The 19,692-nt window shown below is 36.0% G+C and overlaps 3 protein-coding genes across 4 annotated transcripts; 1 reads left to right on the top strand and 2 right to left on the bottom strand.

The window, feature by feature from the left end:
* Window positions 1-906: 906 nt before the first annotated feature.
* Window positions 907-7,539, bottom strand: LOC105952181 (uncharacterized). The gene is made up of 16 exons (XM_012975702.2): window positions 7,182-7,539; window positions 5,885-6,279; window positions 5,673-5,758; window positions 5,280-5,434; window positions 4,903-4,967; window positions 4,588-4,779; window positions 4,108-4,162; window positions 3,733-3,924; window positions 3,476-3,609; window positions 3,099-3,288; window positions 2,936-2,995; window positions 2,599-2,856; window positions 2,244-2,502; window positions 1,947-2,152; window positions 1,652-1,702; window positions 907-1,475 (listed from the first exon to the last, which is right to left on the bottom strand). Exons 2-16 carry the CDS (start codon window positions 5,953-5,955, stop codon window positions 1,185-1,187), a joined length of 2,265 nt encoding a protein of 754 aa, XP_012831156.2. The 5' UTR covers window positions 5,956-6,279; window positions 7,182-7,539; the 3' UTR covers window positions 907-1,184.
* Window positions 7,540-8,873: 1,334 nt separating this feature from the next.
* LOC105952180 (uncharacterized) lies at window positions 8,874-11,833 on the top strand. The gene is made up of 4 exons (XM_012975700.2): window positions 8,874-9,037; window positions 9,445-9,621; window positions 10,415-11,425; window positions 11,703-11,833. The coding sequence occupies exons 1-4, from the start codon at window positions 9,023-9,025 to the stop codon at window positions 11,736-11,738; spliced, it is 1,239 nt and encodes a 412-aa protein (XP_012831154.2). The 5' UTR covers window positions 8,874-9,022; the 3' UTR covers window positions 11,739-11,833.
* A 506-nt stretch (window positions 11,834-12,339) lies between these two features.
* Window positions 12,340-15,668, bottom strand: LOC105952178 (TORTIFOLIA1-like protein 3). Of its 2 annotated transcripts, none has more exons than XM_088823491.1 (4): window positions 14,569-15,668; window positions 14,367-14,481; window positions 13,072-13,580; window positions 12,340-12,976 (listed from the first exon to the last, which is right to left on the bottom strand). In XM_088823491.1, the coding sequence occupies exons 1-4, from the start codon at window positions 15,379-15,381 to the stop codon at window positions 12,608-12,610; spliced, it is 1,806 nt and encodes a 601-aa protein (XP_088679617.1). In that variant the 5' UTR covers window positions 15,382-15,668; the 3' UTR covers window positions 12,340-12,607. The 2 variants fall into 2 exon arrangements, with proteins under 2 accessions (XP_088679617.1, XP_088679618.1); XM_088823492.1 differs by having other exon boundaries at window positions 13,072-13,523; window positions 14,569-15,528.
* Window positions 15,669-19,692: the final 4,024 nt, after the last annotated feature.

Below are 19,692 nucleotides of genomic sequence, written 5' to 3' on the forward strand. Positions count from 1 at the left end.
TGTGGTGATCCTCGTCATTATGCTCATGCGTTTACAAAAGCTCAAAAGGATCAAAATATTTATCTAGTTAATCAAATTGCTGAAAATATGGATGATATCTATATGATTGCTGAAACTGAACTTGCTGCTGTGAATTTTGTGCTTGCATGCTTAAATGAAAATGAGTGCCTATTTGATTCTGCATGTTCAAATCACATGACTCCTTATAAATACATGTTTTCTTTATATGTGGATCTTAAACAAGATTATGTGACTCTTGCTGATAGTAGTGAAAGGTATGTTCTAGGAATTGAAACTGTTTGTCTTACTTTTGAAACTGGTTATGTGATAGTAGGAAAAGATGTGACTCTTGCTGATAGTAGTAAAAGGTATGTTCTAGGAATTGAAACTGTTTGTCTTACTTTTGGAACTGGTTACGTGATGGTAGGAAAAGACATGTGATAGGCATGTGAGCGAAAAATTGAGGTTTACTGAGTGTAAGAGTGTAGGAAAAGACATGTGATAGGCATGTGTTGATAAGTCAACTTAGTGTGAGTATTGGGGTAAATCTAGAATTTTCTGGGATTGTTTGGCTATGGTGCTAGTTTCTGATTGGAGTCGCCACCTTATTAGATTTCTAGACTGAACACTGGGCAATAGGAGATTGAGCCGTTCTTCAAACAATAACAGTTCCATGTGTTGGAGCTATATATTTGTGTATCTCTTTCCCTCTATTTTTAATGTCTTTTGCATATGTATACTTCGTTACGAGAACCCAATAGAAGGACTTATAGTCTTATTCTTTTCGCCGAAGTCGAGAAAACACGTACCACATGATACGGTGTTTGATAATATGTTACAAGTATTTCGGCAGGGTTTCTCGAAAGATTATTATGTTACCACATCTAATCCCCGAAACTCGAAGTCAAAAAAAAAAGTGTTCATAGTTTACATCTCTGCACATAAGTGTAATAAGTACAATACCAAAGATCATTCATTCCCTATATAGTAAATTATTCGACCTCTCTACAAATCAGTCGAATACACATTGCTAAACATATACATACATAAACATCTCTCATGGCCAAATTAAATATACATACCCAAAAAAAAAAAAAATCTCTTTTGGGGCTACTAGAAAAAATAACAAGTATCCACATAAATTTGATTCGGCTCGAATTATTGACAACCTGTTTTTTCTTTAATCAGCGGAATAAATCGGGGAAGGACCACATTATGAACCTGGCAAAGATGTCAGTCTCGAGGAACTCGATATGTGCAGCCCTTCCAATTATGGTGTTGAGGTTTTTACCTTGCAATGAAATGTCGAAATTGACGTCGCATCGCATGAAAACTCTGTGCTCAAAGGACCGTGCTCGTATTTGGTCCAAGCACTCGTTAAGCATCTCTAAGAATACTTTGCCCTTTTTCGAGTTGTCTCCTGAAGATGCTGGACACATCTCTATTCTAGCAGAATGATATGGAACATACCCGTCCTGAAAAAAAAAAAGGATAAATGCGTTGAAACTAACGAAAATTTTTAACTGCTGAAATGCAAGATTATTTGTCCTTAGGTCTTGATTGCGAATTATGATTCCCTAGAACTTGAAAAAAATAAAGAAAACAAGAAAACGATTATATTATGGAGCTGCAAAAGTAGGAGATGAACTACCTGCGGTGAAGATAGCAAAATAATGTTCCGAAAATTCTCCAATGTCTTATGCTGAAGTAAGAAGAGAAAACGGAAGTATCAGAACACGAAAGCATCGAGGAAAAATAAAAACAATCATATTTTTCAATCCTTCCGATCAAGCAAGACCACCATAAGCTCTCTCTCTCTCTCTCTCTCTCTCTCTCTCTCTCTCTCTCTCTCTCTCTCTCTCTCTCTCTCTCTCTCTCTCTCTCTCTCTCTCTCACTCACACACACACACACACACAAAACAAGAATAAGAGGAACAGATGAGTACCTTGGATAGTTTGTACAAGAATGTATTTTGGAGATCAGGGTCATCGGTAAAAGTGAGCTGATGAAGACATTGAGTGCCCTTGAGCTTCTTCAATACCCACAAACCCCCGTTAAATATAGAGTTCGAACTGTAAAGATAACCGAGATGTGGACCAGAAACCGATAGATACGTATGCAGGTATTTCATGTACGGTTCCATAATGCTATCTGCAAGATTAGACAATGAACGGTAATAATTTTTGCAAAAAATTTAACCAGGCCGCACGTAATTAAATTATAAGCTTTTAAAGAGTAAAACCTGTTAGTGCGGTTCTCAAAATTAAGTTTCCAATTGAATGTCCGACAAAGTTGAGTCTAATTGTTCTCAAGACACCAGATCTAGACACCTTATCCATTTTCTTCTTCACGAACGACACGACTTCTTGCGCAAGGCGGTGACCCATTTCTCGAAAATCTGCGGATGTTTTGTCTTCGTTGGCTTCGGACATAAGAAATTCTACCTTTGGGTCTATCAAAAGCCATTGGTTACGGATGAGACGCAAGTCCAGATGATGGCCCTGCACTTATTTAATGATGTATGAAGTTATCTTTTTCAAAGAAAAACAACCCAACTACTTCCTATTTAATTCTCATACAGGAATAAAGAAACAAACCTGGAATCCATGAACAAAGACTACGATCTTCAGGACATGACCATTGGGATGAGTGTTGACTTCAGACAACGCTTTGGTGGTGTCAGAACCCAATTCATCAAACAAACTGTTCGTGCCTTTCAGCTGGTCCAATTGGTTGAAGTAAGAATTCCCGCTGACTGAACGTAAAGGCGCATTAACAACTTGTTCTACAAGTACAACGGGAATGCGTGAAGGATCTCCGAATATATGCATGTCTTGAATAAACCGGTTGTTCATCTGCACTGAACCAATGCTTGCTCAATCTCCAACGAGTAAAAGGAGACTTACGCACCACTCTTTTTTTTTAAAGACTTACCATCATTTGTGCAATACTTCGCCTATGAAGCCCTGCTCGCATAGCAGCAGTTTGCGCAGGCTGCACAGAAAAGAAAATATAATCAAAAGAAGAAAAAAAAAAGTTATTGTAGGTAATAAAAGAAGTTATCACCCAATGGAGTAAAAGATGGCGGCACAATTACATCACCAGTTAACTTCCGCATAACGGGAGATCTACCGTGCAATCCTTGGTAAGAAGAACCGTCCACCAAACTGCTTATGTATTGGTGAGGCATCTCAACCTTTGTGTAAACCATCCAAATTGACCATTCGGATTTTCGATCTACCGCCCATTGGTTGCGGAGGAATTCAAGAATCTTCGTTATGTTAGCCCTGAAAGGCAGAGAGAATCAGTTTCTGACATTAAAAAGATACCCCTCGCAGAAATTTTTATTTCATATACTTGTTTATATGAAATTGGGAAAACCCAGAAAACAAAACTGAGAACTGCATTTATCTTGCAACAAATAGAATCAGAAAGAAATATAACTGCTCAACATAGTATAATGGCAACACAAACCTGTGAAAATTCAAGAATATACTCCACAAGTAAAACATTTGATTGCCAATCAAATCGATTAACTTGAGTAGTTTATCCTCAGATAGCATATTGAGAAAATCATTGTTACGGAAATCAACTTCACCAATTGGATTCTGTTCAAGGAATAGAAAAACTGGTTATGAAGGTTCTAAAAGCGAACACAACGATAAAATACTTTAAGAGGGACAAAGGAGAATCACAATAGGGAATTTCTTAGCCTCAAGTCATCAAAGAACCTCAGAAACATTGGGGAGTTCGTTCGAAATTTCAGCACTGACAACTTCCGGATCTGATCTTAGGGCGGCACCAAAGAGCTCGTTTGAAGTAATCTCTTTGATATCAATCGGTTGGTTGATAGCCTGGCTGAGCATTAGTAGCTCTTCCTTAAGAATGTCACTAGCACTTGATAATGCATGCACAAGCATAACCTGCTCGAAACATAGTACAAAGATTAACAGACTCTTCACTTATGATAATGTAATGGAGGAGCACGACATTGGTACAGAGTACAGACACTACAGAATATGTTGTACGTTGACGGGAAATACAAATGCATTGCCACGTGAAAATAGGTTAGTGATTGTTCTGTAATAAGAGGGTTAAAGACATACTTGCTTTGATTTGTCATGCTCACCACCAACATCATATCCACTAGCTGTAGGATCACTGGAAGAAGACGTTTACATGTATTAATTCAACAGAATATTTTATAACTATAGAGGGCCGATCCAAAAAGGGGACATGCCTTCTCTAATTTATAAAACATACATGCAAAGCAAAACATAGTGCAAAAGCAAGATTTAAACATATATATACTACAACTGTCGGAGAGTCGGGGACTATTTATCTGGTACCCGATTCTTTCCGAGAAATCTATAAACCCTTGAAAGTGCAAAAATGAAAAAATCATAATAAGTAACAACGCAAACAAAAACATTCTTTTTACTGCACGTGTTTATAGATATATAGAGACGTGGGTGCCTGACACAAATTCAATCATACAAACAAGCATTGGTAGTGAAAACCGTGATTTTGAAACTATTAGAAGCGAGATATATATCATATTTGAGAAAATCGATGTTGGAACAAACCTGGGTACCTTCACTGAGAAACTGTAAGCCGCACTCTTTAGCAGGCTGACATGTACTGTTATATCAACTAACACTGAATGGTACGAGTCAAAGTGAACCGGACAATAGGCATGCAAACCCAGCAGGGATTTAGGGGGAAGCCGAAATTCATGGACTGAAGCAGTGTTATTCAGAGAATCCTGAATATTAGACCTATAATAAACATACACTAAAAGTACTAAATCCCAAGCTTCGGTGGAATTCAATAAAATTAGAGTAGATGCCTAACGTTTCACAACAAAAAACACCACAAACATATATATTTTATCAGCCAACCTGTTATCCAACACAGGAGTGTACAGCAGCTCGAACTTCAGAATGACAGCAGATGCGGATGGAACCTGGTTATGCAAACACCAACTTAGTAACACTACATTTTAAACATATATATATATATATATATATATATATATATATATATATATATATATATATGTGTGTGTGTGTGTGTGTGTGTGTGTGTGTGTGTGTGTGTACTCAAACAATTTGAATCGATGCAAATATAACTGCTTTTCAGTTTTCACAAGTACAATTCGATCTATATCAGAGAGGAGACATATCTGAACACGACATATTTGATACTCAATTGAGTGTGCAAACACGACATAGCATATCCGGCAGGCCCATGCCCAAAGAAAAGATGAAAATAATACCTGCAAGCTACTAGGTGATAAGTTGAACGAGACCATCATTGACAAAAGAATATCCTGCTTCGCATATCTGATTCGAAAAGGTTGCGTTGAAAAGCTGTGGTCTGTGTCATCAATTCTCCAGATTCCATACACATCATCAGAACCCAAATCAGGAGCTGTTCGCATAAAGAAAACTACATCACATCACTCTCTGTGGCTCTTAAATCGGCCAAAGATAAGTCGGCAACTTAGGAATTACTACGAACAATTCTAAAATAGAAATGACATAAAACATATGCCATCTACTGGGGGAGCAATCTAAAGATATGTTTGCAAAACAGTATATCGCAGCGCAGGATAACCGAACGGCTAACAGATAAGAGATCAACCACCAACACGCACTAGGGTACTTACCCGCATATTGAGCAACTCTTGCTGGAGTACCCATAGAACCACAATCTTCATCCTCCCATTTCATCTTAATCTTAATTTGATACCATCTAAATAAACACAAAAAACTAAAACAATTAGAAAGGAGATGCAAGTGCTTGACCAACTTAGCCAACAAAATAGGGAAGAAGACAAATTTTTCTTTTTAAATGTAAGTCAAAAAATATTACACTCACCCTTGCTTAAACAAGTCAAGATTGTGAAACCGATGAATATAAATGCCAATCTCATGTACAGCTTCCAACATTGGCCGTTAAAAGATATGCTGCAAAGTTTAGGCGGGGCAAAGGCTTCGCATCGGGACTGTACGAAGTCCAAACTTAGAGTTCACTAATGCTGATTTATTAAACCGGAGACTATGACTTAAGATGCTGAAGTAAAGCTGGTATTTACGATGACATTTTCGACTGGAAATTTGCATCCTCCAATTCTTTGGCCTTTGGGCTTTCGAGGAAAAGATGTCGCAGCGTTTCAAAACAGATCAGCTCCAGGATTAATTCGGGAAATATGTGATCTGCTTCCTTGTAGGAGTAGACCCCGTTCTGAAAAGAGCACTTTTACCAGAGAGGATCTACACAATGAGATAGCTTCATCACAATCGTAATCATAGTTTTGAAAAATTAGATGAAACAAAACTAATGTTCGTTGTAAACAGTATCAAGCAGCCTACATCACTGGAAATAGATTCGCTGGATCGCTATAATTTATAATATTTACACGTTGAAATAAATTCGCTGGATTTCTTCTGTGAAAGCGAACATATGTTATGGAATGCAGTATGTGTAATGATATTATAGAATGAAATATGATATCTGATACAAGAGTGATAAATTAGGGATTCTAACCTTTTATTTATGTCACATTAATCAAATAGTGTCGGAATTTAATATCTGATTCTTTATATTTACATCCCATTAGTTTCATTGCATGTATGAGAAATCATCATTTAAATTATATTTGGCCATATTCTTAGGATATAACAAGAAATTATTTTTGAAAAACGTCTAAGCGTTGGTTCCATTTTGTGACAAAAATAGGTATATTAATCTTGAAACTGACTGCTATATATGCATTGAAAATGGAAACCCAAAAACAAAGCTCTGGATTTTTTAAGTTAATCACTAAGAAAAAAAATCCCAAAATTACCTTGTTTTCTTGACATTCATAATAATGCCTCTTAAGAAAACCCAAAGAACACATCTTGAGAAAATCAAATAAAATTACAAAATGGAATTTAATAAACCTCAATAAACATATCGAATTCACAGAAAAAAATCATGGATATCATATGATTAAACACCGCAATGAATAATTCCGCGTATATTACTCGAAATTCGAACAAAGTAAAACAATGCAGCACAATCTGAAAAAGGAATCGCTCTCCATTGTGATAAAGTATAAACCTAAATTGATTGTATTTATATTCGGCGATCGTAGCTATTGGGATTTTCATGATCAGTTAAAAAATTAAACCTGGAAACGTTGGTTTATTCCACCCCATTGTAAGCGGCGAATCAGTAGCGCAGGACGTAACGGGCGGAAATGGTCTGGTATTGGCGGCGCGTGAAGGAGGAAACGCCGGTTAGCGGCGAGAGAGAGAGAGAGAGAGAGGGAAATGACTCGGTTTAAGAATTAAAATCGTTTTTGGTATTTGAATGTAATTTCTAACATTTGAATCTTGTCAAATTGAATACTCCAAGATTTAATTCCATTAGCAATAATTAGAGACGAAATTCGGATGTAATGGATCGGAAACCGGTCTTAATTTCATTTTTATCTCAAGTACAAAATTACTTCCAATTTCAATTTCAAATTTTCGAAACTCAAAAATCAATTATTATTCCAAAAAAATTGGAAATCACGTAAGTTTTGATTCTGCAATATGGCCCATAAATTAAATATAGAGCAAATTACGGCCAACCCCCGAGGTATGACCAAATTACGGAAAAAAACCTTATTTTTTGGATAATAACAGTCACCCGTTTTTTAAAATATTTTTACATAAAAAATTATGTAATTCGGTTATTTACCGAACCTAATCGTATATTTAGTTCGGTAAACGGTCTGAAGTGTTGGCGTACCGAAATTTCTATTCGGTTTGACTGAATTAACATCTCTAAATTTACCTCTGGAGGTGTCTGAAGGAGTCTTTTCGTAAGGTAGTACATAGTTAAGGAGGGGGTTTCGTAATTTAACCATAACTCGGGTGGTCGTAATTTGCCCATGAATATATAATTAAGGATTTAATTAGTTTTGAAATAGGTAAAATAAATATTTTTTAAAGGTGTTATTTTGAAAAAAAAAAACATTATATGAAATTGAATTACTCTATAAATTAAAATCGACCGAAAATCGAAAATTTCAATTGTTTTGTATATACTTCCAATTCCTATAAGAAAGAGTCGGAAAAGTCAAGAATCCAACGAAAAAAATTATTACTAAGAACTTTTGGGATCGAACCCAATGGAAATTAAAATTATCATTCCAATTTTCACCCATAGCAATAATAATAATAATAATAATAATAATAATAATAACATTTTTCGTTAAAAAAAACATTATTTATGTGCCTTTTTTTTTTATAAAAACACCCTCATTTTTTTATTAAATGAAAGTTCATGTGAAAAATGTGGGATGAGTCTTGCGAACAACGCAAGGCGCAATTCATGAATAACGAAGACAAGCCAAATAAAACCAACTCATAATCTATTTTCAAAAGCTATCGCAAAAACCACTTTGAAAATAAAATTTTTGTTTATCATAAAAAACAAATAAGAGAGTTTTTGTTAATTTTTTTGCTATAATTATATAATAAAAAAAGTCAAAAATCACTAAACAAAGTTATATCCTAATTTTGTATGCTATTAATTGTTATTCACTTTTTATATATTATATAAATATCCAAAAAAAAGTTAGTGAAATATTAATCCTGCCATAAATACACTATTATCCCTTTTGCCCTTTTCCCTCCAAAAAGGCATCCTACATGCATCAAGCCACGTATTTATATACTATTATAAACCGCCACGTCACCTCTGGTGGGGTCCACTTTAATGGCGCGCGCCCATAGAACCCCAAACTCGACCCGACCCAATACCCAGCGCCCGGGTCTTCCCGTAATTAAACCCTTTCTCCAAGGGGCAATTCCGTACTTTCAAGTAGCAGAAGATTCAGTTCATAACAGACAGCTCTGCCGAGGAAACAAGAGTTTAATGTAAAACTCCTCAAAACCTCAAAAAAGCAAACAAAACAAAAACACACACACACACAGCTCTCTCTCTCTCTAGAATTGCTTTTGACGCATCGGAGAAAAAATGGACGCCGAAGAGGTAAATTCCTCCGCCGCCCTAAGATCGCCGCACCCACGGCGGCGCAGCCCATTTTTTTTTTAACACAGCACACCAACTACCTTGTTGAATTAATCAAACCGCTTCTTTATCCCTTTTTGTTTTTTCTATTTTATTTCATCCTGCATTTGTTTTTGTTTTTTTTGTTTTTTGTTCGTAATCGGAACTAGTTCGACTTGAATAAGTTTGTGCTTGATTTTGCCTTGTCTGAAAATAATTCAAAAAACTCTAAATCTAAATTCTCGAAAAAAAAAATGGGGGTAAAAACTTAATCTTGAAATCATTTACCATCATCGTCTGTGATTTATTTTATTTTATTTATTTTTGCGTTGTGTATGTGAAAAAAGAAAAACAAGAATTTAATTTTGGGGGAATTCTTTGATGTGCAGAAAATGTTGGGTTTGAAGAAGGCGTATGCCGATGTGTTATTCAACATATCGAAGGAGGCTGCCGCTAGGGTTATGTCGTCGGAGAAGAAGGCGGCGCAGTACCAGAACGAGCTTAAGACGTCGAAAGACGAGGCTTTGCGAATGCTGATGCGCCTCAAGCAAATGATGGATTCGAAGGTTTGAATTAACTCGAGTTTTTTAATTTTTCATTAATATGTTTCTGTTTTTCTTGATTTTGTTTCTTCGATTTGTTTGGTTCAAAAGTTTGAAACTTTACACCATGTTGAGATATCTTATGTGGGTAGGGTTTGCGATTATTTTGTGTAGCTTAGTTAGGTTTTTGTTTCGATTCTGTGTATGTTTAATGTGGTGTTCCTTTTATCTGCTGTTGTTATTCGACGAGTCTTTAGAACTCGATTTTTCGTTTCCTTCAAAGATTGTCCGAAAATGGCGGAATTGTTGATCGAAATATTACACTTCCTTTTCCGGACAATAGTTTTTAGTTCGTTTGCTTCCTTGATAAGGTTAATGATTATCTTGTAATGAGGATCATGATTTGTGTTGTTCCACGTGTGTTCGTTTCTTTTGTTTATTTATTGTCGTTGGCTGAACTAAAGTGATCCATCTCGCACGTATATCAAATAGTTTGATACGAAATTAATGTCCAAATGGGATTACATTCTAAAGTTGCCGCGTGTTTTTCGTATTTTTTTCTTTCTGTTTTTACTTTTGGCGGTTACCCAAAAATACCGACACGTTTCTCACGAGATTATGCCGATTCTCGTGTGGCTATACTGTAATAGTACCGCCACGTGTTCCTCCCATGAATCGTATTTGCTGCCACATTGAAACAAAAATCACTGCATTTGTTGTTTTGCAATTATTTATCTACGTTGTCCGATCTCGAGTTTCTTGTAACTTACGCAAACTTATTGTCCAGAATTTAATTTTAACTTGGCAAACTTTACAGACTAGTGAAGCGGAAGCTGCATCGCTGAGTCAGCAGAGCAAGATCGACGAACTCGAAGCTCAACTTCAAGAAGCTGAAGATATCGTAAAAGATCTGAGAGAAGAGCTGGAAGAAGCCCATTCTCAACTCGAGAGGGCTAAAAGGGGAAATTCGCATCATCATGCAAACGAGCCCAAAAATCTCTCGTTAAGAGAACCCGGTGCTAGAATATATGAAGCTGCGATAGCTTCATATATATCGAACCCCGATTTGCTTCCTTCAATCATATCGAGACCCAAAGATCCAGGACTGTACAGAAACGGTTGCACGCAGAGGATCCGTGCGTGTGAGAGAAATTCTGTGGAAACCGATAAAGTAATGGACAAAGATAATAATAGTAATAAAAATAACAAACGAGAGAGCGAAGAAGATGAAGAAAAAGTGCCGTCGACCAAGACTAAAACTCTGAGTGAACTCGAGGAGAAGCTAATGGCGGATAGTAACTGCCGATCGTTTCTTCAGAAAAAGAAGAGAGCGAATAGGCTAAGAAAAGTCGTGAAAATATCGAGTGTGAACGTAGATGTTTCTGTTTCAGACAAGGATGGTGGTGGTGGGGCCGGTCAATCTAGGACAGCTCGCACGATGTCCGAAGATTCTTTAGGAGACGAAAGAAAAGCCGTCAAAGCTTTTGGTGGTGGTGGTAGTACTGTACTGCAGAAAGACGAAGGTTTGAAGAGAAAAACGGTGGATGTTGAGAAAGTTGACGTGTCGGGGGCGAATTCGTCTTATACAACTGTAGGTGAAAGAGTCATCAAGTACACGTTTCAAAGGAAGCGTAAGAGAGAGGCTTTGAGTGGAGGTGAAGTGAAAACCTCTGTTGAGGCAGAAAAGGAAACGGAAGTGAAGAAAACGGGCGATCAGAAAATGGGCGATCAGGAAACGAGCGATCAGAAAACGGAGCAGTCGAAATCGAGCTTATTGTCGATGGAGTCTTCACGAGAGAGTAGGCGATTGGCGCAAGTTGCGCGTCAGGTTAGTGTTTGAATGAAAAAATCGTAAAAACTTTCATTTGATGATGCATGGATTATATTTGTGTGTCTAATAACAGAATATATGTAATTTGTGTTGCATCTTCGTTTTTTGAGTGAGAAAACACGGTAGTGTATTGTGTATAAGCACTCACCACTCATGTGCATTTATTTAATTCATCGAGCGCCATACATCTTCTACATAAACATGTCTGATGCAGTATTTTTTTCGAACGATAAATCTCGTTGACTTGGTATTGCTTGTTTTTCGATTTTGGCAGCTTATATCTTTGTCCGAGAAGAAGTGGTGGCATTGAAGGTGGCTTTTTTTCCGTATTATGAATACTTACAAAGATGAAAAGCCGAACTCGAGACGAAAATGTGCATGGAGATCTGACTTAGCAAAAGGTACTGAAGAAGAGATACAGACAGACATTCACCAGCAATATATTCAAGCAGAAAGTTATATATATATATATATATATATATATATATATATATATATATATATATATATATATATATATATATATATATATATATATATATATATATATATATATATATCTGAGAGAGTGACATTTTTAATGAATTTATTATAAATTATTAGATCATTTTCTTTTTCTAATTTATAACTCTTATAGGTAACCTTGATCCATGCATTGCAGGAATTTCTATAACATTCGAATCTATAAATTTAAATCCCGAATTCTTGAAATTACTGAGTTGAGTTTCTGGTTACCAGTTAGCTCGACTTTGAATCATCGTTCGTTGATTCCTTTGAGTTTCTGGTTACTAGCTAATTTTATTATGTATTTTACTATTATTATATACTTCATATTGTATTTGGGGGCGAAATTGAAATTATTTTTGGAGTTCCGAAAAAAAAAGATTCGTTTTTTTCCCAGAGAGAACTAATTTCGATTTGATACGTCTGATTTCCGCTACCGATAGTACATACAATTTTTCGAGTACATGTCGACTCAACGAAAAAACGAAAAGAGAATCTTTAATACACAAAAAAAGGAAAATAGAAGAAAAGCCACTCTTAGTATATATGCATCTATTCTTTAGTACTCTTCCAAGAAGAATCCAGCCAACAACAAACACAAGTACAAGCTCTTTGTATTTAGTAGTTTCACCGGGCGATATATTTCGGGTTAGTTGACTTTAAAACAGCAATGTACTAAGCAACCCCACTCGAGGAAACTTCCGGAAGAATCCGGGAGCTTCTAGAGATTTCGGCCAACGGGTTCATTACGAGGCCATGAGCACCACGAAAACGGTATCTCCTGTTATGCAACGGGAATATTCCTTCACCATCTCCACTCCTGCCGGCGATGCTTCTCACCCCAGCAGCTGATGCTTCCGTTTTTCTCCAGAGCTTCGAGCTCAAGAAATCGGTACCAGGTAACTTGCAACACAAGGCATCCTTTTGCGACATCCTTCCGTTAGAGACGGCTAAATCGAACGAGATTTCATCGAGAGCGAGTTCTAAACCGTGAACACGTGCCTCGAGAGAATGAATACCGTTTTGCGAGCTCCCAATAAATCTCTGTGATTTCAACACAATGTTACAAGTGAATGTTAGTACCCGAATAATGTTTTGTAATAAAACGAATCTACTCAGATACGTAAATGAATATTCACCTGGAGAATCTCCAACAAACTGGACTGCTGGTTTTCGATCTGAACCAGTTGATTTCGGATCAAAGATAGGTCTTGGCAGTTTCTCTGGTTCCTACATACATCTCCAGTGTCATTATTATTATATACAATACTCGCCTCGCCGCCTGGACCAACCGGAGAATCACTTCTAACCACACGGTGCTTCTGCTTATCATAGTCCTCATTGAACAGGGCCCGTTTGATTTCGGGCTTTCCGATTCTAGAAATTTTTTCATCACCATCAAAAGGTTCATCATTTTCTATATATGTGGTGCCATGAGCAGCAGTTTCGAGTTTCGAGATGTTGCGCTTTTTGGTGTCCAATTTACGAAACATTGCTGGGCTCGTTCGGTTTTCGTTACTACCAACAGAACTTCTTCTTCTAGCTGATGTGTCTTGGTTGTCAATAGGGCTAATTTTCTTTACTTGAGAAGCTGTGGCGCCAACAAAGGCTTTTCGTTCAGGGGAGTAACGCCCATCACTAGCATTTTCTGTACCCATTGGAAAAAAAAAAACGGGTATTAACAATTTGAAAATAGGAGCAGGTTTACGAAAGTGTTGGCAGAAATATCCGGGAAAATGCCAAACAGACGACTCTAATTCAAGAATTGAAATTCATACATGAAGTCAAATAGATAAAATGTGGGGAAATATTAGAGCTAGAAACAATATAAACAACTAATGATATAGAACAAATCAACAATCGATAGTCTCGTACACACCCCTTGAAATGTGGAGTCGATAGACTAAACGAGAAAAAAAATTCATAGTCCAAAATCAGAGATTGGAAGTACAATAGAATATAGTTTCCCGAGGAAGGGGGAAGAACACAACAGACAGATAAAGACACACCGACGTAACAGATTTTAGAGTTTGGGCTAAATAAAATCGAAATCATAGTCCAGAACAAGAAATTGCAAGTAAGAACGCAGATAATTTACTTAGCAATGGAGAATAAACGAAAACAAACCGATCAAATAGATTTGGCGTTTGAAGGACTTAACCACTAGAGTAAAGTAAAATCGGAATCAACCGATTCTCATTGATCCATTTATGTTCTTTTGAAGATATATGGCAAGTCTGGAAATAATTTTTCGATAGCGACTACTAACGCTTTAAACTCGAACAATCGATAAGTAGAACAACCACAGAATTAAACCACAAAGTAATGTATAAGTTAAGAAAATGTTGTATGTATCTCATATATATATATATATATATATATATATATATATATATATATATATATATATATATATATATATATATATATATACCTTTAGAAGATGGCTGTGATTCAGGTGGTGGTGGAACCTCATCAGATTCAGGTGGATCTGGAATCTGTTTCCAAGCTTCTATCATCTGATTCATCATCTCCCTCGCACCTTTCACCTGATCAAATCAATCTACATTACACCCAAAGTATAAACTACGAATTCGAAAGATTAAATTTCACCCAAATACGGATAATAATCGAACCTTGTCGAATCGCTTAGCTTCGAAGGTCTTCAGGCACGACGATTTGTATTCCGACAAAGACTCCTTTTCTACCGCCGCGATCTTCGTCAGTGCCTCGGCGGAGGCCTTTCTGGCGGCCCAATCTTCACTGCTCAGGAAATCCGTCAAGCACACGATCGAATTTTTAATCGAATTCTTCCCGCCGCTGCTCAAAACCCCCTTCACACCGACGACGCTTCCGATCAGAGCCAGCAGCGCCGGCTTCGCCTTGAAGCTGTCGCATTTCGACAGCTTTTCGAGCTTCGGCAGCATTTTTCTCAGGCTGCCGACGTCCGGATTCGCCGATCCGTCGATTATCGCCGCCAGGCACGAAGCGGCGCCGTTTTGCGTGTTGGAATCCTGCTCGATGAAGAGAGATTCGAGGAAGGGTTTGGTGATGGAGGTGAATTGAGGGGAGGTGAGCTGCGAGGAGAGGGAGAGGGAGGCGGCGACGCAGGCGGAGCGGACGGAGGAGTCCGGGTCGCGGAGGCGGCGGACGACGGCGGAGAGGACCTTGGAGAGGTGTGGGGAGAGCGCATTTTTGTGGTGCTCGGAGAGAACGGAGATGAGACGGACACACTGTCGCCGGACGGGTGATTTGTCGGAGGAGTCGGTGGCGGAGATGGACGAGAGGAACGAAGGTAGTGCGTCGGCCGACAAAGTTTTAGCTATGGATTCGAGCTCCGACGCGGCGGCGGTGTGGGTGTCCCTATCGGAGAGCTTGTGGAGGCACGTGAGCACCCGGTGCTTCAGGTCACGTGCCTGAGCCTGCTTAGTGGAGTTGGACGCCGACATTTTTTTGTTTTCGAGATTGCAAATCAACGCAACACCGCGTGGATAGACTAACTGCTGGATTGAAGAGGTGGCGCTGCCGCGATCTCCGCCAGCATTGCGGTGGTTCGGCGGTGGTGGGGAAGTGGGTTTGTCAGAGAAGCTTTGAGTATCTTTATATACAGAAATTGCGATAGGGATACTTTGGTAAAAAAGTAAATCGACGAGATCGTATTTGGATATGGTTGCAATACGGCGTCGTATTGTGGTTTATTTCTACTTAATACTTTTCTAGTTTCACTTATTTCTTTATTTTTTCATTCTTTAATTTTTACATTTAGGCCTCGGTTGCTTACCTATATTGAATTAGAGCGAATTAAATTACATTTGATTAATTTTCTACTGGTTAACTAACTAATTAGTTGATAATATGTTTCGTTCTTTAGATTACATTTTGAATCAAATTCGTTAGATTATGTTATTATATGTAAATTGTCTATAAAGTCTTTTATTTAACAAAATTAAATTATTGTTTTAAGAATAAAATTATAATTTTCTTTTTTTAGTCACCCCTATAAAATTAATCGCAGAGGAATGGATGTTACTAATTTCATGAAATAGTAGCACTTAATTGCGGGCTTCAACTTAAGTAGCGGACTTGAGTAATGTCGAATCCTATCAACCAAACATTTTACTAACTCGTATTATTTAGTCAATTTAACCTAATATAGTAACAAGCAAACGAGGCATTAGAATCATTTTGTGGAAAGAATTCACCCCTTATTGTTTGATTTGCGAGATGCAAATATTATGTTATCGTGATTTATTTTACTTTATTTTTCCTTTTAAGAATTTGTTTTTATTGGACATCTCGAGATCCGATAAAATAATATGATTTTCATGAGATTATTTAATTTTATCTTAGCAACTATTATTCTGGTCCGTTACTGGTTCACGTGGATCTAATTATGGGATATTTTTGTTTTACTCGATAATGGGGAATTAATTAAGAAATTAGAATTAATTAGCTGGACATTCTTAGTGGCAAAGTTTTGTTTAATCATATATTAATGCACAGTACATCATGTAATTATTGTAATAACCCACACTTGTGGTGAGTACTGAATACTCAATTTGGTGTACGTAAAAACGGATGATTGACAATACACGTGTATGGTGAGATCATCACATGAAACGACGAACTACGACGAAATTCACCGTATTATACATATAGGTTGGAAATAAACTGTCAAAACTTTTGGTTTTGATTCGATAATTATCGAAATACCAAGACAACAAAAATTAAGATTATTGTCAAAAATAAAAAAATACTTCTAAAACTAAATACAACATATATAAATCAATAAAAATGAATTTTGCTTATTCGGTATTACCAATCATGATAAATTAGATTTTAAGACGGTCACAAGTAATAAATGAATGAATAAATGATTTTAATTAGTTATAAATGGGGCGGTTAAAGTCGTTAAATAATAGGCTGATAGGTAGTATAATGACAATTTATTAATATTAATAATAGCGATAGTAGTTATGTTTTTTTTATTTCCTTGTATTAATTGCCTCTCTATGATTATGTCGTTAATTGGTTACGATAATGCGCAATTTGAATATTGGTTCGAATGAAAATAGTTGCGATTTGGGTGGACTAGCAAAAAAAAATTCGATGGTAAATGTATTGCTTGGTTCTTTTCTTGCTGTAATCAACGTCTAGATCCAGTTACAGCAGAGGCAATGGAACACTCAACACCCATGGAGTTCGCTCGCAACCCACGATATGCATCTGAGTTGTTTTAGAAGTCGATTTCAGCACTATCCAAAGTGAAGGTAGAGGCGTAAATGAGTCGAGCTTGCCAGATTTTTCGAGTTCGAGTTCGAGCTCGAGTCAAATTTGGTGAGCTCGAGCTCACCGAGCTTCCATTTGATGAGATCGAACCGAGCTCGAGCTCAACTCATTTTTTTTTGTTTACATGATATTAATATTAATTTTAATTATAAATTATTTATATGAAAAATTAAAAGTTATAGAATAAACATAAATCTGTAATTCTTTAAATATATATAAAAGCTCGCGAGCCGGCTCATGAAGAACAACTAGAGATGAGTTCCAGCTCGAGTTTTTTCGAGCCACCTCATGGTGAAGGACAATACGTATTTTTTCTTCTTTGGTCACCTCATCGACGATACCAAAAGACTCTCATGCGTGTCTGAAGACTTCAAAGTTTGCCACGTCAAAAGGAAAAATAACCGTGTTGCCCACGAAATCGCAAAATTGTCCCTTAGCTAGGTCGACTTTTACGGCTAATGTTCTCCCACACTCCATATAGTCGATAAACTTGTAAGCAAATTAAATAGTGGATAAACTTGTATTGCATAATAATAATTGTTTCAGTATCTTCAAATCTCTACCAATTAATATATATCAATTAGTAAAAGTTTGCTTTCAAAAAAAAAAAAAAAATTAGTAAAAGTTTTGACAATTGTAAATATAGACTTATAGTTAATTACAATAATGCATAGAAAAAACCAATAAAAACTATAAGTCCACATACTTAACTACAAGTTCTTCCTTCATAAAAAAAGATATGAGTGAAGTTTTCATTTTTTTTCTCTTTTTTTTGGTGTGAATAATACTTTGAAGTAACAAATATATACCAATAAGATGAACCATCTCACTCCATATCTCATCTATCTCAACCTCTTTTACCAATTTTCACTCATTGTATTGTATGCCCCAATATATTTTGGAGAATATTTTGCCCCTCAAATTTAATACATACTCCTAAAAATCAGAACACACATCCCAAAATATATTATTATTTTTAAATGTGTATATCTCTGAATTTATTGTGGCAAAATTAAAAAATTAGTATGCACACACAAAAAAAAAAAAAAAAAATAAAGAAAAAATAAAGAAAAACCTAATTCAAGTATAGAATGGGGGGAGGCAAATATTTGAGGTAGTTGGTTAGTTAGGTTGGAGGATCTAAATTTGGTTGGCGATTCACTAGAGGTGAAAATCGAATGCAATTAGAAAATCTCAATTTATTTCAGAAGTATAAAACTAATTTCAATTTGACTTTAATTTTTTTTTTTGGGGACAAATTGGAAATTTGAATGAAAAAACTTGTTTCAATAAACTAGATTTTTTCAGATCAAAATTGGAAAAATCATGCTATTTTTTTCATCCACTACAAGATAAATACATGATAGTATTGATATTGTAAGTTTTATTTTATGTAAAAATAAATGTATTTGTTGCGGAAATTAAAATCGAATTGAAAAACAAAATGTCATATATTCCAATTTTTGGATCCAAATTAATAAATTCAGATTAAAAAAAAAAACTGATATTCACCTCCCTACAGTGATAATTATTTATGTCCAAGAAAACAAAGTCACTAAACGTGTCCCATGCATGAATATATGGAAATGGTCAATGGTATACATGATCTAACATTTTGGTACTTGGTACATAGACATAATTCATCAAATAATTATATTTAGGGTAAATTACACCTACACCCCTGAGTTATACTAAAATAACTTTAAGGTCCCTATGGTATTTCTAATTACAGCCACACCTCTGAAAAACAATTACCGGAGCTAAGATTTCATGTCTTGAGGACTGATATACTCTATATTTGTTTATGGGGCCATTAATACTAACATAGATGCAGATTTATGAATTTTATATAAAATAATAAGAATTTAAGAAATGTTAGGAGATCAATGTCGTCTCTGTAACTTTATGTTGTCTCTACCATAGCCTGAAACTAATCGTTCGTTATAACCCTAACGGAATAACTTATTCAATGCATTATTCCGTTATGGTTTCTAACAATGTTTCAAGGGGGTGATTGCAATTACTGATACTACAGGGACCTTAAAATTAATTTAACATATCTCAGGGGTGTAGGTATAATTTACCCGAATATTTAGTATACGTGTCCACTTGATGTTATAATATATAGTCTCAATGTATATATATATATATATATATATATATATATATATATATATATATATATATATATATATATATATATATATATATATATATATATATATTACAAGTTACATGTGGGCATACTCCAAGATTCGAACACAAGCCATGTGCAATTTTCTTGCATGTAGCCAAACAAAGAACATGGAGAGGAAGAACAAATTCTTGAACCAAACTAAATAAAGCAGTTTTTGAAGACGACAAAATATCTTAGGATTAGGGTTTCAGCTATAGCTATAGGGCTACTTGTGATTCTTATCCTCTATATTATATTACATACATACAGACATTCTTTGTGTGGGCACAATATA

This window comes from Erythranthe guttata, chromosome 9, assembly GCF_056151865.1.
Source record: "Erythranthe guttata isolate IM_541 chromosome 9, IM_541, whole genome shotgun sequence".
Classification (NCBI taxonomy): domain Eukaryota; kingdom Viridiplantae; phylum Streptophyta; class Magnoliopsida; order Lamiales; family Phrymaceae; genus Erythranthe; species Erythranthe guttata.

What these genes read in the sequence shown, in the direction of transcription:
- LOC105952181 (XM_012975702.2), bottom strand. Translation starts at nt 5,955, where the DNA reads ATGTTGGAAGCTGTACATGAGATTGGCATTTATATTCATCGGTTTCAC. An exon ending in CTTGACTTGTTTAAGCAAGG is followed by an intron (nt 5,759 to 5,884) that starts GTGAGTGTAATA and finishes GTGTTTATTTAG; the next exon opens with ATGGTATCAAATTAAGATTA. An exon ending in TTTTGCTATCTTCACCGCAG is followed by an intron (nt 1,476 to 1,651) that starts GTAGTTCATCTC and finishes TTTTTTTTTCAG; the next exon opens with GACGGGTATGTTCCATATCA.
- LOC105952180 (XM_012975700.2), top strand. An exon ending in AGCAAATGATGGATTCGAAG is followed by an intron (nt 9,622 to 10,414) that starts GTTTGAATTAAC and finishes CAAACTTTACAG; the next exon opens with ACTAGTGAAGCGGAAGCTGC. An exon ending in TGGCGCAAGTTGCGCGTCAG is followed by an intron (nt 11,426 to 11,702) that starts GTTAGTGTTTGA and finishes CGATTTTGGCAG; the next exon opens with CTTATATCTTTGTCCGAGAA.
- LOC105952178 (XM_088823491.1), bottom strand. Translation starts at nt 15,381, where the DNA reads ATGTCGGCGTCCAACTCCACTAAGCAGGCTCAGGCACGTGACCTGAAG. An exon ending in AAGCTAAGCGATTCGACAAG is followed by an intron (nt 14,482 to 14,568) that starts GTTCGATTATTA and finishes TGATTTGATCAG; the next exon opens with GTGAAAGGTGCGAGGGAGAT. An exon ending in ATCACAGCCATCTTCTAAAG is followed by an intron (nt 13,581 to 14,366) that starts GTATATATATAT and finishes CAATGGGTACAG; the next exon opens with AAAATGCTAGTGATGGGCGT.